Below are 25,862 nucleotides of genomic sequence, written 5' to 3' on the forward strand. Positions count from 1 at the left end.
TAAAGGATTTCTAAGGCTATTTCTATCTCTGAAAGGATTTCTAAGGCTATTTTTATCTCTTAAAGGATTTCTAAGGCTATTTCCTTTTGTTATTCTTTCCATGGAAAATGCATTTCCTTGTTGGTAAAAGCACATTCTACTAGTCAGCTGCCTACTGTGGTGCTTTTTTCATGGGTCTGGATACCAAGTCCATCCGGGGGACTGCTACTTGGCCCTCTATTTATACTTTCACTGAGCATTACAAGCTGGATGTTATACTATCACTGAGCATTACAAGCTGGATGTTATACTATCACTGAGCATTACAAGTTGGATGTTATTTCCAGGGCCACAGCAGGCTTTGCCAGGGCCATCCTGCATGGGTTTGTCAAGGTCTCTTCTATGCCTTCTTCCTCCTCCTTGAACTTTTGTACTCTCCCCTTGGTAAGGAATACTGCAACAGTGATATGGAAGAACATTATACAGTTGTGTAAGATCTTACCATAACAATAGACGTCCCTTTCTTCACGGTTGTGTATTCAATCTCTCCTTCCTGCCCCCACTGTTCTTGCCCTCCTGGTCGAGGGGCTCTTCTCCTTTTTCTCCTTCTGGATGATCATGTTTTTCCTTGTCCCTAGGGGCATTCTGTTCCTCCTGGGGCTTTTCCAGTTCTGAGTACGCGCATCTATATGCCACCTTTATACCCTATGCCTTACACAGCGAGCGTGTGTGTGACAATGTGCGCATAAGTTCTAAAGGCAATGGCATACTGGATTAACAATACTTGTACTGTAGGTCTCCTGAAATATCTGCAAACTATGTACTCTGAAATGTCCATGTTTGTCCAACAAGCAAACTTAGGGACGGAGGAAGGCACATCAAGCAGCTGGAAAGACCCCAGAGGTTCCTAACTGAAATGATTACAAGAGAAGAGCTACCAGGCAAAGATAGAAACACTGTCTTTTTATTCTGTGCCCTATAGATTCCGTAGGGGTGACCTGTACCTAGACTTTTGGATCATTAGGAATACAATAGTCCAAGACCTCTTACAGCTCCACAAATCACGACACTCCTGCTAACACAAGAATGATGGATCTAAACTTGACTCAGCAAACAAATGTGGAGCGACAGATTTATCACACAATGCTTACCCCTATTCTGACAAATGTGTACTTCTAATTAAGCAAAAAGGAGTTAGACAACTAGATTGGTATCCACAAATACAGCCCTAGTATGTCTGGCCAGCCCTTTGAAAAAGTAGGTAAGGTCTAAGAGCTAGTATTGGCAAGGTATAAATTGACATTAGGTCCAGTTGCCCTTCATATTCTGTAATTCTGCATGCTGTCAGGTTTGGCATATTATGACTGTATAAATCAGCAACATAAGATCTAGGACTGAAAAGGCTCTGTCTATCTTTGCCAAAAACCTCTCAATAAAGGGAACTTGTCAGTAGACTGATGGCAGTTTTGATAATTGTTGTTTCACAAACACTTTCATTGACAGTGGAGAATTCCCTTTTCTCCAACTTTGTGCAACCTTGGAGTAGGCATATTTAAGTTCAGGTGGTGTGGGGAGTCCCCCCATAGTGGATATGGGGGGCTTGCCCCCTTGCAACAAAAAAAATACTTGGAAGTTTTGCTATAGTGGAAAAATCTATTAACATGATTCCTCAATAAGCTCTCTTGATCTTATTTATTTTGTAACCTCTGTTTAAAACCATATCCACCATATTATGGGTCTCCTTCAAAAAATATTTTCCAAGACATGCTCTTCTGGCCCGAAGTAAGTCACTGTAACAAGGTGATATAATGGTATGTTGGGATGATGGTTTGAACAAATGCAAGACCGAATCAGAGGCAGTAGGGTTTTCTGTCAAGTTTCTTCAAACTACCTACTCAGTCATACCCCATTACACTAGCTCTAAATATTTATTTTGACTAGCATATACTTTCTACATACATTTAATACCAAATCTGTTAGAAAAAATATCTGTGAACATTTTGTAAGAGTCATGGGTAGGTAATTTTCCAAAGTAAGAGATAACTTGTTTGTGGATGAATTATTTACTAGGTGCATACAACAATTCCAAGTAATTCATAGAAAAGGTTAGCATGAGATGGATCAAAGGAAACAGCCATGGTAGTACATTAAATCTGATGAAAAATCTGTTCACCAAATATAATAATTTATGGGAGAAACAAAAACTGGTCAGGCAAATTAGCACATAGGGGCAGTCACCAAAAATGTCTTCTGGACTGAAGTCCAGACTTTTGTTATAGATGGTTTTGACTCATCACACAGCGACCCAGGGCATACCTTTCTGCCATGCTATATTGGATAGTTTTTGAATGACCATAGCACAGTCATGTAAGGAAGAGTGTTCTGTGAACTTAGGAGGCAACATATTGTTTATAAAATTGCCTGACAGCTTCAAATAGTCCCTATATTTGGAAATGCGTCTAAGCAGGAAGGGTGAGTAAAATGTCTTTGTAAACTTTAGGGTTACAGTACAAAGTGGATAATATAGCTTTCTCAACAATGAGCTTTTTAGCCATTCTTTTCAGATCTATATATCAACTATCCACCCTAGGTCTGTTGAACTGACTCAATGACTCAGCTACCTGCACCCAACTGACCCCCTCATTCTTCCACTCGGACATGGGATCTGACTCAGTGAGAGGACTTACCATTTCTCAGAATGGCATGTTATACATTAAGGCCTCTTATGACAGAGGGTGACAACCCTGTCACTTATTTCTTCCTTGTTCCCATGAGCTCACCATTATACTTGAATCAGGATGATAATCAGGCCAGTCTAACCCCAGGGTAGCAGCTCTCTAACCCATTTATTCCATGGCATAATAGGATTACCATCTCCGTAGCTTCATGAGAGTAGGTACTGAGGAGTGGGACATTCAATATATCAGGTAGATCGGTTCTTCCTCTTTGGATTCTCCCTTGTGGCTGTCTTACACACTTTTATGAGCTTCCTCTGACTGTACATCTACATATGTTTTTCTCAGCCAGTGTAGCACTCTTCCAGTCAGTCAATGCTCAACAGGGTTGTTTTCCACAGGTGCAACACCCAGTACTCCCTCTAGGTGTCTCCCAAGCAGCAAGCTACAACTGCCTTCCTCCCTCCCCAGGCTGGTTGAGCAGACAATGGCTACTTATTTCTATGCTCCTCGGTATTTCCTCGCCAGTACCTGCAGTACTAATTGAGCATGGGTCATTTGAAATGCAGTCAGGATTTCATCTCTCTACATACCAGGGGTTGGCTATATATTAACTATTGGAATTCCTGACAGGAAAAAAGTATAATTGCTGAAACAAACGTTAATATAAATAGATATATCATCTAACTGTTCAAGGCATATCCTAAGTTATTAATTGGCATTTAAAATAACTATGCAATTACTATGTCTTTTAGCTGTTTTATAGCATTTTATTTTAGCTTGGACAAATTAAAAAATGAATAGCATTTAGTTTATCAAAATCCTTACAATATTCAGAAATTTCAAAAGAAACAGTCAGAAAACTTACTAATACTTTTGTTACTAAACACTAGAGTAAAAGTACTAGCTGTAGCAAGCAAAATCTGGTCAAGGTTAACACAACCAAACAATGTCAAGTTCAGACATGCAGTCATGAAGCTGAAAGTGCTATCTTCCAGACTAGTACTAGCAACTTTAGAACAGACTTAGTCACTGGTACCCACAATTTATTTATTATTTATTTATTGAGAATGTCTGACTGGGCAAAAGCTCCTTTTCAATAGAGGACCAAGAAAAAAACCCTCTAAAAATTACATTTATAAGAGTATAATAATATTCATATTAACTCAAAAGAAAATCATATATGCATATATATATATATATATATATATATATATATATATATATATATATATATATTATACATGTAAGGAAAAGAAACCGCTTTGTTAGGATGTTTTCAAAATGTAAAAGACAAACACAGATTGTAAACAGAACTATACATATATGCATTTAAGAAACCTACAAAAACACCCTGTTAGGAATGTAAACAGAATTTGCAGGGCATAATTTTATACAGAATCAAACATATAAGGTATAGCAAGTTGTACAATTCAGCAATGGACACTACCTGTCAGACATCTAGAAATGGAGAAGACAGAACAAGAGCAACTAGTAGAAAAAATGTTTAGACAAAAATATTACAAAAGACAGATAGATGAAAGAGGGAACTTTGAAAAAAAATATTTTAAAATAAATTTATGGGTAATCTTCATTAAGTCAGTTTTTACAATATAGTTATTAGTAGCATTAGTATGGGGCAACCCTTTGGGTCAGTTGAAAAGTGGGGTGGGTATGTCGGTGTGGGTAAGCCTAATGGGTCAATATAAACTCAAACTTGTATTACAAATGAACCAAGAAAAAGAGTCAACAGCAAGAACCTAACTGTCACATTCATGTCCAAATAAACCTTAATGTAGAGCAGCATGGAATATGTAAAGACACAATCTTTTGTTTAAAATCTATCATTGGCATGTGTTTGCGGTGGTACCTGTCAGCATTATGACAGTTTATCACCCTATGCCTTTATACTCACTTCTTCTCCTTACATTCATCTCTAAAATCTTCTTTCCCTTCCATCTCCTCCTCCTTCACACTTCATTCCCTTCCATCTCCTCTTCCTTCACACTTCAATCCCTTCCATCTCCTCCTCATCCTTCACACTTCATTCCCTTCCATCTCCTCCTCCTCCTTCACACTTCATTCCCTTCCATCTCCTCTTCCTTCACACCTCAATCCCTTCCATCTCCTCCTCCATCACACTTCATTCCCTTCCATCTCCTCTTCCTTCACACTTCAATCCCTTCCATCTCCTCCTCCTCCTTCACACTTCATTCTCTTCCATCTCCTCCTCCTTCACACTTCAATCCCATCCATCTCCTCCCATCTCCTCCTCCTTCACACTTCAATTCCTTCCATCTCCTCCTCCTTCACACCTCAATCCCTTCCATCTCCTCCTCCTTTACACTTCATTCCCTTCCATCTCCTCCTCCTTCACACTTCAATCCCTTCCATCTCCTCTTCCTTCACACCTCAATCCCTTCCATCTCCCCCTCCGTCACACTTCATTCCCTACCATCTCCTCCTCCGTCACACTTCATTCCCTTCCATCTCCTCCTCCGTCACACTTCAATCCCTTCCATATCCTCCTCCTTCACACTTCATTCCCTTCCATCTCCTCCTCCTTCACACTTCAATCCCTTCCATCTCCTCCTCCTTCACACTTCATTCCCTTCCATCTCCTCCTCCTTCACACTTCAATCCCTTCCATCTCCTCTTCCTTCACACCTCAATCCCTTCCATCTCCTCCTCCGTCACACTTCATTCCCTTCCATCTCCTCCTCTGTCACACTTCATTCCCTTCCATCTCCTCCTCTTTCACACATCAATCCCTTCCATCTCCTCTTCCTTCACACCTCAATCCCTTCCATCTCCTCCTCCTTCACACTTCATTCCCTTCCATCTCCTCCTCCGTCACACTTCAATCCCTTCCATCTCCTCCTCCTTCACACCTCAATCCCTTCCATCTCCTCCTCCTTCACACTTCAATCCCATCCATCTCCTCCCATCTCCTCCTCCTTCACACTTCAATTCCTTCCATCTCCTCCTCCTTCACACTTCATTCCCTTCCATCTCCTCCTCCGTCACACTTCAATCCATTCCATCTCCTCCTTCTTCACACTTCATTCCCTTCCATCTCCTCCTCCTTCACTCCTCAATCCCTTCCATCTCCTCTTCCTTCACACCTCAATCCCTTCCATCTCCTCTTCCATCACACTTCATTCCCTTCCATCTCCTCCTCCGTCACACTTCAATACCTTCCATCTCCTCCTCCGTCACACTTCAATACCTTCCATCTCCTCCTACATCACACTTCAATCCCTTCCATCTCCTCCTCCTTCACACCTCAATCCCTTCCATCTTCTCCTCCTTCACACCTCAATCCCTTCCATCTCCTCCTCCTTCACACCACATTCCCTTCCATCTCCTCTTCCGTCACACTTCATTCCCTTCCATCTCCTCCTCCATCACACTTCAATCCCTTCCATCTCCTCCTCCATCACACTTCAATCCCTTCCATCTCCTCCTCCTTCACACTTCATTCCCTTCCATCTCCTCCTCCTTCACACTTCATTCCCTTCCATCTCCTCCTCCTTCACACTTCAATCCCTTCCATCTCCTCCTCCTTCACACTTCAATCCCTTCCATCTCCTCCTCCTTCACACTTCAATCCCTTCCATCTCCTCCTCCTTCACACTTCAATCCCTTCCATCTCCTCCTCCTTCACACTTCATTCCCTTCCATCTCCTCCTCCTTCACACTTCAATCCCTTCTAGCTCTTCTCCTTCTTTGATCACTCATTACTCTGACACCAGTTGCAGACTTGCATAAAAATAAATAAAACATAAAAGGATGCTGCTTTTCTGCAACTTTGTTTATTCAATGCCTTTATTATGAAACTGATTAAGTATACACATTGCTGCTAGTCCACTGAAATTTATATCTGTACATTGAATTATGCTCATCTTCATTTGCTCAAAACAGTAATCTGTTTCTGTGCCTTATTGTACTATCTGCATTGACCTACTCCTATGCAAGCTTTTCAAAATACCATTGAATGACATTTTTGTGCCATGTATAAGCTTTTACAAAATGTCTGTATTCACTGGACTATATATACACTTGTAAAATGCTATTGTTTTCTACACTATGTATAAATGTTTATCTAGTGTGTATGTTTGGAACTTCTCTCTGGGCCTCAGCTGAAAATGGGACGCTGTGCACAGTCAGACTTTCCTGGTCAACAAATGCAATAAATGAATAAATAAAAATACATATTTAAATTTCTGAATCCTTTAGAATTGGACTTGCATACCTGCTTTGTACAGTTTTGCGCAGACACGAATGCAGGGTTGGCAATCTGCTGTAGCCAAACAGAGGTGTATTACAGACAGGGAGAGGGGAAAGTGCTGTAGATCAACTCCAACTGGAAGCTTTTTCTTTTTATTCTTTCTGCATTCTGGAGAGAATTGGAAAATGGAAATCATGTTAGGGTAAGTACATTTTTTAACCCTATCCCCAAGCCCTCACCCAACAGTTGCCTGCTTAAAAAAATATAAATTCTAAGGTCTTGATTGTTATGAAAAAATACCTTAGAATATATATTTTGTGGGCCTCAGCAGGGTCATACCATTCTGTTAGGATACATGGAGAGGTCAAGGTGCCCCACCCTCTCTAAGTAATTGACATTTAGCTATACAATAATTATCAGTCAGATTTCACATACATTTTAATTGCATGATCCTCAAAGAATTATAATATAGTTGTATAATGAAATTAAGTTAATTTAATTAATTAACCAGTGAAAATATTTTATTACAGCCTATCATACCTTTCTTAGTTTTATTTATTTTTTAACACAAACTTCATTAAAAACTGCTATTGAATTCAAGACATGTGACACTAACAAACTATCACAATGTGTAAAAAGCAATGCATAAGGAACAAAAGTCAGTAGAGAAGTAATAAAAAAAACAAATCAGTTACATATATCTAAACAAGTAGTTGCACTCCGTGTATAAAATTAGATCTGATAAGGAGAGGGCAATACAGCCTCTTGGTGTGTGCAATATATGAACAATAACACTATGTCAGCCTTAACTGTTAATCAAAAACGTGTGACAAACTACTTAAGTAGTAAGTAGAAATAACCTCAGCTTAGACTGGCTCCATGGTTTGGAAGGATGAATCCAATCATCCCAGTTTGGGTAGAGGTACTGACACTGTAGTAGGTGACTGAAGTACAGGGGACTGCTCATTCATCCTGGGCAAAGAGTGGTGGCATGGTCCACTGCAGCACTGCTACTGACCCCTGCCTGACAGATGTCATGTTGGTTATGGGTACCTTGTGCAAGGGCCAGGTATGCATTAACCCAGACAAGCAATGTTTATGTCTTATAGTCAGGCCTGGCGTATATGAGGATGCATGCATGTATCACTGGGCCAGCACTGCAAAGATTTCAGCCACTGGAATTATGAAGGACAGTACTAAACAGAAACCCTGATGGCTTCCTTGAAGGCAGCCCTGGACAATTAAAAAAAAAAAGATAATGGTCACCAGGCTATGGGAAAGAAATTCTGACTTTCAATTTTTTTCATATCAATGAAGCCTACAGAATCTAGCTGCTCCTGCACAGATTCATTGAAAGCAACAGTCTATTATACAGCTGAAGTGAACAGAGCTATTTATTGGTTAAGTATCAATGTCCTATTATTCTATTCTGTGCTAAAATCACTTTGGTGGATTTCATCCATTATTTATTTCATTTTAGTCAGTGTGGGCAGGAAGGCACTATGCCAGTTCTTTGTAATTATTTTTTTCTTGCGGTTGCTGCTGAGAGAATTAAGGATAATAAGCTATTTCATGATGGGCCACAATACCATGTACCAACAGCCATTCAAAATCTGCCTCAGTGTAAACTGTTACGAGAATAGGATATAATAAAGCTATTTCTGGATGGACCCATACCAATGGGTGCCAGTAAGCAATCACAGAAAAATTTAGAGTAAAGGCTATCCTGTCACACAAAGGCTTGTCAATAAACTGGGAAATACTAGTTTTGAACTGATCCAGCCAAGGACAGATATGCATTTAATTTCCATCTTCAGGATCACCTCTCTGCCAGCATCAGTGGAATCAATGTACACATTTTAATAATCCTTTGTGTGGCAGACAAACATTTGTGCAGGCTTTTCCCAACAAATTTTCTGAATTTCTTTGATTTACTGAAAAGTTTAGAATCAAAAAAGAGTTCTGGCTTCCCTGTCAGGGTTAATGCACAATATCTTCTCAAATCTTTATCACAAGGGATCAGAAGCTTTAAAACATGCTTTACTTAATATATCACAGTCCCTGGTCATAAGACTTAACTGGTTTACTTGCTGAATACCTGGGTCCTACGATAAAGTCTACTGAATGATGAGTTTTATTAGCAATGATTCTCACTCATCTGGCATTTCTACAGTGGCTAATCAGTTGATAATAAAGGAGCTCAAGAGTCACATCTCTACGGACAATACTAGAAAGACAACATCATCCGTTTCATTTAGCTATTCTGAAAGATGAAATTCTTGTTGAAACTCTATTTCTATCTTCACTTGTCCCAAGTTAATTAAGTCATGGGTACTACTGGTATTAAATTATCTCTGCAGTTGAACAATCTCTCACATTTAAACATGAATGGCACACGTCTTAGAGAAGCTGATATAAAAGGAAGGAACTCAGTCTCAAGCTGAGAACTTATACAAGACAAATAGTGAATGAGGTTTGGGTGTACAGGTGAGGCACACCAGTCTATCATATTCCAAAGGATATTACATGAGGCAAGATCCAACAATAAACTATCTTGAATTTGACTACACTGTAGGGCTTGTAATGGGGGATCTTAAGACCAGACTTGCTTAAAGGAAAAATATCCTGTCCCCTCATCCTATCACACTAATTTTTATACCCCAAACTAAGGATGTGGTTCTATTTTTTAATATGAGGAAGAAACGCATGGGAGGACTAAGATCACAAACCTAGAAATGAGTATACAAGTTGAGATACTGCAAACATTTGAACTAACTGAACCCACTAGGGAAGATTCAGCTTTTACATCTTCCCACCTACTAAAAAGTTCCTTAAAGAGCTTCACAACTGATCCATGTGATTATGGCAACAACTACCGCATCATTCTTTCCAGGATAATTGATAAATATTTCATCATGCTGTGGTGTCACAGATATAGACAGAACTTTATCTTCAGTTCCCTGAAGGATTATAGTTTATTTTCAGAGCAACTTTGGTATGTTTAGATGAAATACAATAAATCAATAAAAGATCCCAGAATGGATGCTCAGATCAGTATCAGGGTAGGAAAGGCACACTAGAAGGTCAACTAAAATAAGTATAATATAGAAAATTGGGAGTCCTGTTATGTCCCCCTTCCTAGTGTGAATGGAAGAGAAACAGTTGTTTACTTTCAGTTATGCTGAGAACCCTTGACAACTGCTCCTGGGGACTGCACACTTTGGGAAGGAGGCCAAATGTTACCAGGGTACTAAACAGGAAGTTCCAGTCTACCATATGAAATATCACATGATTCACTAGAAGCCACTCCTATCTCTGAGCATCCTGTATCAGCAGAAGCATTCTCCTTACATTGCCCTGGGTCTGATGACAGTGAAAAGGCAACAGTGATCTAGTTTTATTGAAGAGGGGATTAAAGAACAGTGTCTTTTTAATGCCACCATCATAAGCAACTTATAATCTGATTTCCATTTATGGAGATTTGCTCTGGATTATTTGGTTTTGGGACGACTACAATAATAGCTTGCTTCCAGGAAACAGAAAGTTTACCTCTACTGAGGTTGTAATCATGGGGTAATTTAGCAACTAGTACATTTTCTATTTATGTACACAGATCAAATGGGAGCTGAAATATGGAAGCACCATTTCCTTACTTTTAAAATAAATAATTTGCGTAAATGGCCTTCTGTACCCCTTTTTAAAGCAGCGACACCCCATGAGGGAAGTGCTCAGACCAATCAGTTTACAGAAAATTCTTCTTCTTATCATCTCACATTTTTTTCATAAGATAACAAGGAGCAGAAAGCCCACAATGCCAAATGGTAAAGTAAATGGCTACTGTGGAAAACAGCAGCAACAGTAGGTGATATAAGTACTGCTTTGTTTGTTTAATCTCAAAAGATAACCAGATACAGACAATGGATACCACGCAGGGATTTTGCTGGGCTGGGGACCATGTACAGTGTGGTCAATTATTTTATTTATATTTTATAAAGTCAGACATCTGAGATTTAAACAATAAATTATAATTGCTGGGGCTGACACTAGACGAAAATGACTGCTGTTGTTTCCTCATTATTATGGCTTTGCAGGACTATTGTAATTTTGTGAAACAACTTGAAATACACTACCCTGCGGCTACTGTGTGTGTGTAACAAAACTGAAATACATTACATTATTACATGGACATCATTCACTTGATTGTGGTAAACAATAAGTTGCATATAGTTAAAGTGGCTATAACTGCTGAATGTGGGGTAGCATCTGTTCATGCTAGAAAGTAACTGACTGTCTTGTCATTTGCACATTTTAACCCATCAGTAATTTGGCTTTGCAGGATTTGTGTACATTTCAGTGAAGTAAGATGGAATACTTTACTTTAATTACGGTGTGTTTGTATGAAAAAAAACTGAAATACATTGCTGTGACTATCATAATTATTATTATTATTATTATTATTATTATTATTATTATTATTATGAGCAACATCTGAGGTGTACACAATCAAAAATACATGTGTAATTGATGGGTACAAAAGTTGTGTATAAAAGTGACTTATACTTGATGTTTAGTCATTGTTGTATAAGAGTTACTGGTCTGGCATGGCACAAGTAGTGTCAAGTTGTATTGTGTTTTCCTGACAAAAATATGAAACCAATGTTGATATGATTTATTCTTATGTGTATGCACTTGTGTATGTGTGTAAAGGGCTTTGCAGTAAAAAGTTGGCTTTATTTTCTTTAACTTTCCATCACAAGTCAAACATCAGCAATGTATATGATAACTGGCTATCTTTGGAGGTCTGGGCAGAATATGTGTGAAAGCAGCTGATCATTAGCACATTGGCATGGCAAGTAGTATTGCTATATCACACCACTTGGCTCTGGTTGAGTTTTTGGCTTTGTCTCCTTCCATTTGGTGTTTGGATGTCCTCCCTATCACTTTGTGTGTTTATCCATGTATTCTGGTAGCACTTCAAATGCATCATAAGTGAAATGTCATTTCTCCCATTTGCCTGTTGATAAGAAAGGTGTGTGTGTGTGTGTGTGTGTGTGTGTGTGTGTGTGTGTGTGTGTGTGTGTGTGTGTGTGTGTGTGTGTGTGTGTTGTGACAGACCTGGCCTATCAGGGTGTTGTGTCACTATATGTGACATGTGTAAATGATCAGTGCATCTTATAATAGACGTGGCTTGTTAGGAGTAGAAATCACTGTGTGTGCATGTGTGGGAAAAAGCAAAATAACAATATTGGTGAACATGTGTCACCCTTCTGGGTAGTGGAAAAAAGAACATATAACAAGTTATTTTCTTTCAAACATAAAGCATAAAATGCATCATAGAACACCCAGATCCTTAGAATGTCTTGGGGTCTGGCAGCTCCCATGTACAAGGTGATATAATTGGATTTTGACCCAGATTTAAAAATGACCTCTTCTCTGCACCCCACCAAGTCTATAGCCACCCTATTCAGAGGTGTGCACAACAAGCCACTGTAGCTTGTGTAGGGGCTAGGCACATAGTGGTCATTACTTCTTTAACTTTCCAAACAAATCTCAGAGATTTGCACAGAAACTCATTATAGCTGGTCTGGAAGAAGCAAGTTGGAGTACATTATTGTGGTCATTATTTGTTAACTTTCCTCACAAAAATCAGCCTTGTATAAGTTGCTATCTTTTGGGGTATGGATAAAGATACATTCTGATAATAGACATCTGACAGCAAAATACTGAACTACATTGCTGTGTTTTATTTGTTCCTTCAGTTTCATTTGAGTCTGACATCACAGGATTACACAGAAGGTGGCTACAGTTTGGAGACAGGAGAGGATGCATGATGTATTTCTGTATGATAGCAGCCACTTGGACACTTGTGCCTTTGCTTTCACCTAGTCCAACACCTTAGAGATGCACAGAATGTGTCTCTTTTGAGATGGGGTGAGTATTGTATCATCACAAGCACTTGTTTTTTCAATTTATTTTAAACTATTTTTTACTACTATTTTATCAACTTTCAGCATTTTTTTTCCTTGAAAGAAAAAATTAAGACTGAATTTCTTCCCTTATTCATGATTTATGTTCCAGCTATAACTGGATTAAAAGTTTGGTAAAGGCTCTAAAATGTATCTCAGAGCATCTATAAGCCTGCAGCTTCTGGGGGCCACTAGGCCCCCAGATCATCCATGTATTTTACTGAGTTAATTCAGAGTTATTACAGTACAGTCTTGAATAGTCAGGGCATGTTGAAAGGAAGCAGAAAAAAAAAACAGTTGAAGAGTGGGACTGAATTTCTTTCCTAAGCTATGTTTTTTTGTTAAGACAATCACTGGCTGAAAAAAGTAAAGGGAAACAGATGTAACTCAAGGCTTCTGGAGGTGTAGCAGTCCAAGACCCTCAGCTTAATTCAGTTATTTCATCCATGGTTATCAAGGTTCAGTCTTTGCTAGTTAGGGTGTGCTGAAAGGATACAACAAAAATCTTGAGTAAGATGAAATGTGAGAAAAGGATGGAGGGTAAACAGGGGGCAGTGAGGGGTATAGCAGGAGGGGAGGTGGCGCTTAGTGCACAAGCTGCCATGGAGCCCTTTGCCTGTGGATCCACTCCCCCAAAGGCCATCCCAAGTATTAAGGGGGAGCATTCCAGTTCAGCCACGCTTGTTTGGTTTTAGTGATTTAAGCAGCAGTCAGCAAGTCTTAAAGTATTTTCATTGTTAATATTTACTAACTTATTGGTGGGATGCGTTCTTTAGAATTTCTATTATATAACTGTCTAGGTGGGTGGGATAAGAAGTTCAATTTCTAAAAGTACCTGTGTACTCAGTAACAAGAACTGAATGTTTGCCCAGTACATGATAAAGCAAAGCAGCTCAGGCATTCTGTCTTTCATCATATCTCTAATGTATGCGTTTTACTTCTGTCTGGCAAACTACGTATTACATCATGTTTATATGTAAATATATGTTTAATTGTACTAATCTTGTAATATCTAGTGGTTAGCTCTAAAACTGAAAAAAAAAGACTTATGTCTAGGCTGCTAAGCAACCATCTGCTTGCTTTTTATTTTGTGGTTAAAATATATCATCCTCACTTACCATGCTTCCTGTTTAAAAGATTATACAAAGTATCTAGAGCTTATCATCCAGGATTATCACCTTTTATCCCTCCTCCGTGATACCTGTCGAAAAATGATTTTTATCAATGTGGCTGACTAGTAAATTATTGAAATGATTTATAATACTTGTTTTAAGGCTCTTAAATTTACTAGCTGGAAGTACACTAAACTAAAATGTTCATAGATCATGTTGTGCAAATAACTGAGTTTTCATCTGACAGTTTCCGTGTATTACTGTTTATTACTGCATCTAATCTTCAAAAGACACGCTTGGACCACTTCCTAGACATTTCATAGTATATCATTCAAGAGGCTACATAGCCACTAGCACTTCTGACCTACTAAATGGAAACTTTCTATATGGGATAAATACTTCTGCGTATTATATTTCTTAAATTAGTCCACATTCAAATAATTTTCATTTTCATGTTATTTCTGCATTATGTTGTGATAACCTGGCATAAATGCCCCCCACTGGAAACCAGGAGACAATAGCTCTTCACCTAGATGTGTGACTTGAGTATTCCTAACTGCATGCAGGACAGCAGTATATAAACTGTAATAAAAACGGTAAATAGAACTTGGCAAAGGAAGTAATGAAGAACTGACATTTTGACATCTGCATTACTTAAGCCATCTAAAATTGCGATCATAACGTGTTAATAAAACAACGGTTGCATTTATATTGTACTTCTACAAATATCCAGAGGCTTGCATATCATATATTCCACTGTGAGTCATTTTTGGCACGTGACAAAAGACGAACAGTTTAAAATGGCAAAGGCTTGATGATACAGGACTAAAGCCCATATGAAAGAAATAAAGAAAAAAAATCATTTAATCACTGCACAGAAGTAAGTGCTAGCAACAATCAAGAACAAATCTGTTCAGCAAATACCCTGTTTGGACCTGCTTTAATTATCAGCTCCAAGACGGCTGCACTGCAATCATTCAAGCTCTGCTTACAAAACAACTGGAATTAATAAGATAGAAATTTAAGAAAGCCTGACTGAAGCCACTGAAGTGGGCGGACACCCACGTGTTCCTACTCTTATGTTTTAATTGTGAGGTTGCATAGCATTAAGAAAAGGAAAAATACCTTGTTTTTCGAGAAAATACACTGTGAAGTTGTGCAATTTCAGATTTAGAATACAAAAGGGATACACAAGGGGTGGAGACCCACCACATCAGAAGGCGGAAGCGGTATTGTCTCCTTGCTCGAAAGACGGCTTACTACTTCAGTCTTAGCAAGTACAGCAATTTGATAAGCATTGCTTAAAAGGTTGTATTTAACCTTGGAGGCCATATGCCAAACAACTATTTACATAATGAGTTACAGAAACAGGTTCATTGAGGTGGATGGGCTGCATTTGCAGCTGTTCAGTTAAGTCACTGTTTCAAAGAAGTCTGAGATTGATAGCTTCTGATGTGGGGAGGAAGAATGTTCCACTTCATATGGATATTCTTACTGCCAAGAGTCCTGCCATCACTTGTTATGCCATGCTTGTAGGGTCTGAAGCTCTCATTTACTGGAAGAAACTTGTTTTCATTGCACAGGAATACCAGGTCAGGAGTTCAGTAATGTGCGTACAATTTTCCTTGGGAGTACGTTTACCAACCATACTCGGTTCCAGAAACCTGAACTATCATTTAAGCTTACCAAACAAAGGACTACCTGAATTTTACATTGGTGTATTGTCCACTTTTATTAAGCATCTGTTTGGGTTTTTGATTCTGATAACTTGTTTGCAGTTAAAAGCTTTCTCTAGAGGCTCCTTTATCTGTTTAAAACTTTCATTTAAAGGCTCACTGCTGTGTTTCTGTTGTGAGAAATGTTTCTGCAGTTTGTTTTCCACCCTCCCTCCCAATTTGTATGCTGTTCTTATAGTTGGTGGCTTTGCAATTGCCTGCCCCTACTGTAAATTTGATATGGGACACTCCTCCCAGTCTAGTGTTATTACCTCATTCTACCTAATACAGGGAGAACATTTGAGAAGGCCACCCCAGTTAGCTTCTGCTCCTCCTTTCCCCTTTCCACTTTACAAAAAAAAAAAAATTTCTAAGCTTGTTTCCTACCTTTCCTGTAAGTTGTCTAGTCCAGATACAGATTTGCTATATACAGGACTGTTTGTAAGCTTCTGAACCCCCAAGCCTTTCTGTGTTGGAGGGAAGCCTTCTAGCTTAATTTTGTTTCTTAGAACTAGCCAGTTTTCTAGTTTCAGTACTCAAGTCTCTTTCTTTGAGCTCAGCACATGTTCAGAACTCATTGTAAGCACTAAATAAGCTACAAAACAGTTTCTAGTACTTAACAGATAAGCATCTATCCAGGCATGTCTAAGGGTAAGCTCCCGGTGTTTTCTCCTGTCTACCTGATGAATCTGGGCATCTTGGGGCAATACAGCAATTGCCTCGTACACAGACAACCCTCTCCTCCTACCACCCAACACTACAACCTGTGAGAGAGGCACTTATATAACCAAACTGGAAGCAAAGCTCTCTTCACCCAAGACTGGACTAGACAGTCAAGAGGAGAAGGTAAACACTTGCACCACACCACACTCATCACATAGTCCCTCTAAACCTACACCACCAAAACACACACATAGAAACACAAAACACACACCTACATTAGCGGAGGCTCTCAAAAAAATCTACCCAAGCAAAAGGGACCTCCAAAGCAGAAACGCAAGCAACCTCCACCCTCCAACACAACCCAAATGACACATAGCCCACAAACTCAGTGAGTCACTCAACCGCAGCCCATAAGGCATAACAACGTGCCCAACACTCTAATCATAGGTGACTCTATAGTCAGGCACACTAATGTTCCACTCACCAGGCTAAACAAGGAGAAAGATACTGTCAGCTGCCTGTCAGGTGCCAGGATACACCACATAATGCATGCACTCAGGTCACTCCACAGCAAGTACAAATATGACTCTGTCATTGTCCATGTTGGTGTGAATGATCTGAGACGTACCTCCCTGAACTACATGAAAAGAGACATGGAGGAGCTTTCTGATCTTGTAGCCCAGGCAGGTATGACCCTAGCCCTGAGTAGCATCCTGCCATCACCCAGAATTATACCACAGTACAAGGACAAAATGATTGACTTCAACAACTGGCTAAGCTTCTGGTGTGAGTCTAAGGGGGTCCAGTTTCGGTCTGCCTGGGATGACATGATCGACAAACCATGATGCTTTGCCAGAGATGGCCTGCACCTGTCACCCCTGGGCTAAGGCTACTGGCTAAGGCTCTGGCCACCCCTATAGTGCCTTTTTCAGGCAAGGTTTAAATGACAAATTCACCACTATAACAGGTACAAGCCAGCAGAATCTGAGGGTATTGCTACTCAATGCTAGAAGTCTAAACCTCAGAATACACTCACTCGAGGCACTAATTAAAATGGAGAACATCGACATCTGTGCAGTGACAGAGACCTGGTTCAAGGCTCCAGAGAGTACCCCTGCATTACCAGGCTATAATTCATACCACACCTTTTGGCCACCTAACCTGGACCGAAACACTAAAGGCAGAGGCGTGTTCATATTCATTAAGGATATCCACACCTCCAGGCTAGTTGCTCAGCATAATGCATCTGAGATTATCCAAGTGCAACTAACTCTGGGCAAGACCACAATCTAAATTGTAGCTTGCTACAGATCCCCCACCATGCCCCAGGATTCCCACTCCTCATTTCTTGATACACTGGAAAATATTAGGGTACAACCTAACACCCTAATAATTGGCGATTTCAACCACCCCACCGTTAATTAGGAAAACTACTCATGTACCAAATCTTATGCTCAATGATTTCTGGAATTCATAAATTCCAATGCCTTGGATCAACTTATCCACACCCCCACCAGGGGCAGAAATATCCTAGACCTGGTTATTACCAACATAAGTAACCAGAGGTCAATTGCTCGTTGGTCAGATCCGACCACAAGCTAATCAACGTAGACATCCACATCCCTCCCCCACCCCCATTAGAGAAACCACCGTAAAAAATTTCTCCAAAGCCAACTTCACACTTCTTAAGACAGAAGTGGCAAACTTCACGACACCCATGCTGATGGACAATAGAGGTATGACTGCTGAATCCTTCACAAATGCACTTTATAAGCACTTACACAAGTGCATGGATCGTGCAATCCCTAACAGAACCAAGATGCTATCCTCCAAAAAAGGAAGCCAATCTGGTGGTCCCCTGCCATAAACAAACTCTACAACAGAAGAAAGGAACTGTTGCAAAAAAGAGTAAAATCCCACGATTGGAGAAACTCCATGGTCAGCCTCAGTAATAAGCTGAGATCCCTCATAAAATCCTCCAAAGCTAGTTACGAAAACAAAATCGCTACTGACTCTAAAGACAACCACAAAGCATTCTATAGCTATGTCAAGAATCTCAATGGCAACACTCAGATCTGCTCTGAGTTACAGCACAATGGCACTAAATATACAGAGCCAACTGATATTGCCAACATCCTGGCAGATAGGTTCAGTGCTAACTTTATCCCCCTCTCATCCCCTAAGGGCCCATCTCTATACTGGAAGAATGCAAAGTTCCTTTAATCATGGCTGCACAGGTAAAAAACACACTCTCCAAAGCCAAGAATACAGAATCCATGGGATATGACAACATCCCAGGCTGCATTTTACATGAACTACAGAATGAATTGGCACCCCCTTTAGTACCATGTTCAGTCATAGCCTCACCTTAGGCTACGTATCCACTGAATGGCGCACAGCGACGGTTATTCCACTCCACAAAGGGGGAGCCACCACGGACCACGGAAACTACTGCTCAATTAGCCTGAGGAGTCTGGTCTGTAAGGCTATGGAAAGTATCATCATGGAACTTATAAACAATGATATTGGTAATCTCAAAACTCAGGACCCTACCCAGTTTGGGTTTGTAAAAGGCAGATCATGTCTCCTAAGCCTGACAGACTTCTTTGAAGCAATCACCAAAGCCGTAGATGAGGGTAAGGTGGTTCACACAGCCTATCTAGATCTCGCCAAGGCTTTTGACACCATCCCCCACTCTGGAATTATAGATAAACTCACTAAACTAGGTATAAATCCCTATGTCACAAGATGGGTTGCCAACTGGCTCACTGACAGAACCCACACTGTGAAAGTAGCAGACTCCAAATCCAACTTCAGAACAGTGACAACTGGAGTACCACAGGGTTCAGTCCTGGGTCCTCTCCTGTTTGGTATCTACTTCTCTGAAATACAGGCTAACACAGAAGGTCTTTGGCTCACGAAGTTTGCAGATGACTGCAAACTAGGAGCCATAATCAAAACTCCAAAATATGTGGACATCCTACAAAAGGGCCTCGCTGAGACAAATGCCTGGTGTCAAAGCCATGACCTCAAGCAAAATGCCAAAAAGTGCATTGTTATCCCTTTTGGTAAAAACTCTGTAACCATGACCTACCACATAGGCGGTAGTCTACTTAACACACAAAAGTGTGATAAGAGACCTTGGGACACAGGTGGACAGTAGTCTCTCCTTTGATAATCACATTGCCACAGTAGTCAGGAAATCCTTCTATGTGGCACACCTCATCACAAAAGGTTTCTCATCCAGGATAAAAAGAGGTCATTGTTCCTCTCTACTCATCACTCATTAGACCCATAATAGAGTACAACGCCCCTTTTGGTATGTACCTCACAATACATCTACAAAAACTGGAAAGGCTGCAGAAATACCTCACAAAGAGGATTACTGGCTTCAAACAGATTCCCTACGCAGACAGTCTCAAAAAACTGCAGCTTTACTCTGACGCATATTGCCTACTCAGAGGTAATCTCTGCCTAACACGCAAAGCTATGTCAAACCCAGAGCTTTTGGACATGCTCCACTTAAAGAAATCCCTCCGAGCTACACGCTGTAGGGACTTAAACCTTGTCACCACAATAAACAGAACATGCTGGAGGGATAGATTCCTGTCCCAGAGACTTCCCATACTCTGGAACAAACTACCTATCTATATCAAACAGAGCTCCTCATTAGCACTCTTCAAGAAAAATCTTGATGATTGGATGGCAGGGGCGGCTCGTGGTATCAGACTGCCGGACTGCAGCCCTCCCACCTTAAAAAAAAGAAAAGAAAAATCTGTAAAACTAAAAAAACAAACAGAAAAAAAATCTAGACTGCAGTCCGGATAGAGAAACACAGGTTCCCAGCAGTCATTGCTGCAAATGCACCCAGGAATCAGTGCGGGGATGACCGCACAGAAGAGGAGGTCCAGACTGCTTCGGCTGCAGGCAGATCCAATCAGGACTGAGAGAGGTGAGCTGCTCTCGCGGGACTTTCGTTGCGCAGGCTCATTCAGGAGGTAGGTGTAGCAGGTTTTGGTCGCTGGCTGGATTGCTCTGTGTCACGGGTGGATTTTGCTGCTTCAGGTCACTGGATTGTTCGGGTGGTATCAGGTAAGTGAGTTGCTTCCTGACTGGAGGTTAGGTCATTTTGCTGCTGGTGTTGCAGGTCTGTCGTTTTGTTGCTGGTGTTGCAGGTCAGTCGTTTTGCTGCTGGTGTTGCAGGTCAGTCGTTTTGCTGCTGGTGGGTGTGTGTGTGTGTGTGTGTGTGTGTGTGTGTGTGTGTGTGTGTGTGTGTGTAAAGTGCCCCAGTTACTATATACTGGTGGCTAGAGAGAGCAAATGGTGGTGGATAGAGACTCAGGCTTGAACCCTGTACCTTGGATGCAGGTGGCAAGGACCTGAATTCCCTATCCACCACCATTTCTAAAAAAAACTTGCAGAGTTTTGCCTTATATTTGTTCTGTTCCTCATAAAATCTGTGGTTTCTGTATCTACATTTTTCCTTGCAAAGTCTGTAATGTATTGGTGCACTGGTAGCATTGTTCCCTAACAGCTACAGGTTCTCTGGTTTGATTCTTGGCTGGGGTGCCTTCTGTGTGGTGTCTGCATGTTTTCTTTACTTGCAAAGATGTGATTGGCATTTCTCTCTACTCTGCTGAAAATTGTCTTTTGTTCCAAGTCAGACTAGTTTCCTGGTTAAAAGTTTAAAAAATAGGCATTTGAATTTCAGACTTCATATTCTTCAGAAAGTACATGGTAACACAAAATTTTTTAGCAGTTGTCTAAGTTTATAACATGGATATTTGAAATGTGTCCCTATTTTTGGGACTGTATTTCCCCATTATTGGCTTTGTCCAGGTATGTGTGCTAAGGTTGAGAGTTGTGAGAACTGTATTCATTGAATGTTTGGGGGCTGTATTCCGTCCCCATTACTGGCTTTGTCCACATGTTTTTTGCTAAGAGTTGAGAGCTATAGTGAGAACTGAATTCACTGAATGGTTGGGGGTTGTATTCCCCCCCATTATTGGCTTTGTTCAGGTGTTTTGTGCCAAGAGGTTGACAGCTATGCTGAGAAATGAATTCACTAACTGGTAGCCATTTAAGTTTATCTTCATCTATTTTACAAAACAGCTGATTTGGCATAGTGGCATGTTTCTCTGACTGTTTTGCACAGGGTCTCCTGGGTTAAAGACGTGACAGTGAAATGTATGGTGGTAACACAGCATTTTATTCTAGCAACTTTCCAACATTATACAAGCAATGTTTAAAATGTGTCCCTGGTTGCTTCCAACATTATACAAGCAATGTTTAAAATGTGTCCCTGGTTGCCCCCCCCCCAAAATAAATGTTGGCTTTTTCCAGATTTCTTGTGCTGCAAAGTTCAGAGATACAACTGCGTGTCGAGTAGATTTTACAAGGAGCTGAGAGCTGCAGGGGAACAAAACTTTAGTGCTGCTTATTCTGAGTCTGCTTGCATTAATAGCACAACAGGTAGTGTACTTGCTTTTGATGCAGAAGGCTGTGGGTTCTACTCCCACAGTAGATAGATGCATTGCTGATACTGTACTGTGTTGTAAAGTGGGTGGATGCTGCAGTCTTTTCGGCAAAGATACCTAGAGTAGTAACTATGAACCTGTTATCTGTTTGCCATAGAGTCCCTATTGCGATATTACTAACTTATTTATTTATTTTTTTTAATGCATGCAGCATAGGCAATTTATTCCTCAAGGGCAACAGGCACTTTATTTGTAGATGAATAAACAATGACATATAAAGTTGTTTGCTAGCAGCAGCCTCTTCATTGTTACAGATTTCTTTAATGTGGAATTATTTAGATGACTTTTACTGCTTCAGAGATTGTGCATATTTACTGATACTGGTGGACTGTAGAAGGCTGAGTAGACTTTCATGATGGAAATGTTCTGAATTGGGTAGTTTTGTCATTGGTGCATGCATTTTGTTTCATTGTTTACTGGAAAAATGTTCAAAACAATAAATTTAAAATGCCGTCTAACAACTGTACTGTATTGTATAAGGAATATAATTTAGTAGAATCAGGAAGGTGTATCAAAGAGCACATGTATGTTTCATGTGCAAGGGGCCTATGATTTGAAAACAGCCCAAAGTTAATCTTTATCTGCCACTGGCAAAATGTATTTTCTTTGAATGTGGGTTTCAATGCTGTTTCATTGAATGTGCGTTTCAAGGGCAGAGAAGTTTTTAATGCTAAGCCTGTTTTCATTGTGAGACTGCGTTGCTTTGTTTAGCAGATATCTTAGTGTTTGTGCTGTAAAATGCAAAATAAAACTTTCAAATGAAATCCAGATCATCATAGAAGTAAAGCAGTATGCACATTATTGTTTATGGTAAATGGAGTGATATAGCCAAGTAATGGATCATTGGAATGGCTGCAGGGGGGAGGGCTCCATTCGACCATGATTTTGTGAGGGGGAAGGGCGGCAAACTCAAAGACAGCCCCAGCTGAACTATACCTCCCAACTGTCCAGATTTTCACAGAATGAATAGATTTTTGCTTCTTATTTTTGGTTTGTTCCTCATAATATTTGTGGTTTTCTGGAAAATCATTTAGGAATTAAGTCACTAATGACAGTGAGTTTCAGACTTCATAACCTTCAGAAAAATGCATGCTGAAGTACGACCTGTTCTATCAACTGTCTCAGTTTATACAAGAACAATTTTTAGTACTGTTTATGTTCCCCCAATATATTTGGCCTTGTCCAGATTTATTGCATTAACAGGTTGTGAGGTACATACAAATAAATTGCTTTATAGAATTAGGCATAGCCAAACCTCTCAACTGTCCCCGAATTTGGATCAAAATGTTGCTCTTCCCCTAATAATCCATCCGCAAAATAGCAATTTTGGAAGAAAACATGGAGGGTTTACAATTTAGAAATAACTGTAATAATCGGAGTTATAGATTACTTTTATTTCAGAAATGCATGTAGATTCTTTTATTTTGTCAGCTGCTCAAGTTAGCAGTACTATTATTAAAAAATGTCCCTTCTTTGACAGGTTCCCAGCTGTATTGTGTGGCTATTTTATATTTTTGCATCACATTTTTGGTCCATTTTTCATAAAATTGTGTTTTTGGCAAATTAGTGGTAAATCATTAAAGACTGAAGTTAGAAAATAATGACAGACATTTGAGTTTCAGATTTCATATACTTCAGAAAACTCATACTAATACAAGACCTACTATTCTGTTATCTTTCTAAGTTTATAAGAGCAATATTTAAAAATTGTCCTTATTTTTGGGCCTTTGTCCCAATTCTATGTATGGCTTTGCTCTGATGGTGAGGTATGACAAATGTGTCGGGGCCATCAGACAGCCAGAGACATTTCAAATTGTGACATACTTGTTGCACCCTACTCCCCCATGTAGTGACTCTGGATGTGTCCAAGCAAGGCAAGGAGCAGTTGTGCAGGGTATCCCCCCATGCAGTGTAAATGTGCAGGGTATCCCCCATCCAAGGTAGACACAAGTACTACAGTGGCTTTTCATCTGTTCTTGATTTTGCAGAATGGTCTGGTTTCTGTCATATTTTTGTACTGTTGATTTATGCTTATTACTCAAAGTGCCTGTTGCTCTGTGTTTTAAGTAGCAATGCTTTAATGACCATCAGGTAAGCTTGTCTGAGATCATAACATGCAAGTAAGCTTTAGCAAGCATACTGTTAAAGAATTGCCAACATTGAAGCCTTTCTGTTGTTGCCATGCAGAGAATACTTAACTAGATAATGTATAAGCATCGGGTATTAAAATGCATATGACAGTATTTGTAATAAAGGACAGGATTACATTATTTTAAGAAGCTCATTACACTTGCTGGAGACTTCCAGTGATCTCTGAGGGCTTTAACCGTAAACTAAACAGAATGCCATTCATGTGTGGTCCATAACCTGTACAGTAATCCCTTAAGCAATGTATCTTGAGCTTGTTTCTTTTTTGCTTTTCATTTTTTACTTTGGTCATGTTTTCCCCATGAAACAAGTAGATAGTTGTCAGGCAGCAGGTCTTTTTTGGATAAACATTTTCACAAGTGGGGGTATCACAGAGATTGCGACTTTCAGCATGTTACTTGGTACTTTAATAAAGCTGAATATAAATTATAATGCAGTGCAAGGAGAAGCGGTTTGAGGTGAGTGCTGCATGTTTGTCCTATACTTGATTTTGACTGGCATTCCAGTAATGTATTTAAAAAGTAATTTATTTTTTCATGCCTCACAACCTTTGTTTCCATCTAGATATGAAGTAAGCTGTCAAGCAGCCAATGCATTGAAATATTTTTATTCTTTTACACTTCATTTGTCTTGATTGGATTCTCATAATGAGGGTTTGGCACCCAGGGTAGCATATTTAATTAATGTTTAGTTTTTGTGGTTTTGAGCATAGCTCCTCCCCTTTCTAGTTGTCCGCACCCCTTCCCATTGACCCCCACCCATTCGGCTATCTCCTGCAGCCCCTCTTTGATTTGAAGTCACCAGCCGCCACTGTTGGATGGGAGATAGAAAATTCACCCCAGGGTTCACTTCTGTGGCTCTGCTCGACAGTGGCACAGGAAAATAATTTTCTTGGGTGGCGAAAGCCAGGGTACCTTTTGGTTAGGCTTATATAGGCCTATTATTCTAAAACAACAGATTATTTACAAAATCATATGCAAAACAGTTTGACTCATCAAAAGAGGTAATAAGTTGTCCTAGTGCTATCCAGGTAACCTCAGATACTGGAATCAAATTAGATTACATTGAAAAAAGAACTTCACAAACTAGAGCCAAACAAAGCATAGGCAGGAGATATAATTTGTAACAATGACCTAAGAACACTTCAGCAAGAACTTATAGCACCATTATATCTATTATTTGCTAGGTCATATAAATCTGGGGAGATTCCTCAAGATTGCAGACATGCACTTATTAAATCTGTCTTTAAGGGAAAGGGGAGTAGGACAAACTCAGAATCATATAGACCCTTAAGTCTACTTTCATGTTGTGGAAAAATAATGGAGAAGGTAATACTGCATAAGTTATTGTCAGAACTGGATAGGCTGGTTCTTGAAACCATATATCAGCTTACATATGTTGAAAATAGATATATTACTACTTGTAATATGATGTTCTATAACAATATAATAACAGCTATGAATGAAAAAATGTGCTGAAATGTAATTTATATAGATTTAACTTCAGCATTTAACAGGGTCATACACAAAACACTGATCAATAAATTAGAACAACTAGGTATTGATGTACTCTTGGTAAGATGGATAGCTGCGTGGCTTACAAATAGGACATGGAAAGTATACAGCAACTGGACAGGTGAAATTCTTGGTTACAGTCAGGGTGTCCCACAGGGCTCTGTCCTAGGCCCTTATTTGTTTAGATTATATCTTTCATACTTAACATTTTAATTTGAGGTATTCTACAGTCTATATGCTGACAACCTGAAATTGAGTAAACTGATTACATGTGCTACAGATAAGGCATTTCTGCAAATTAAATTGACTAAATCGACCATTT

The 25,862-nt window shown here is 39.7% G+C and overlaps 1 protein-coding gene across 1 annotated transcript in view; it reads right to left on the reverse strand.

Moving 5' to 3' along the window:
- IL17RE (interleukin 17 receptor E) overlaps positions 1-25,862 on the reverse strand; it is a 560,820-nt gene that overhangs the window by 289,946 nt on the left and 245,012 nt on the right. Inside the window, exon 3 of the mRNA XM_044077387.1 lies at positions 6,910-7,053. Within this exon, the coding sequence (XP_043933322.1) occupies positions 6,910-7,053 (144 nt within the window). The remainder of the gene's footprint in view (positions 1-6,909; positions 7,054-25,862) is intronic.

This window comes from Protopterus annectens, chromosome 7.part0, assembly GCF_019279795.1.
Source record: "Protopterus annectens isolate FY-2018-M chromosome 7.part0, PAN1.0, whole genome shotgun sequence".
Lineage (NCBI taxonomy): Eukaryota > Metazoa > Chordata > Ceratodontiformes > Protopteridae > Protopterus > Protopterus annectens.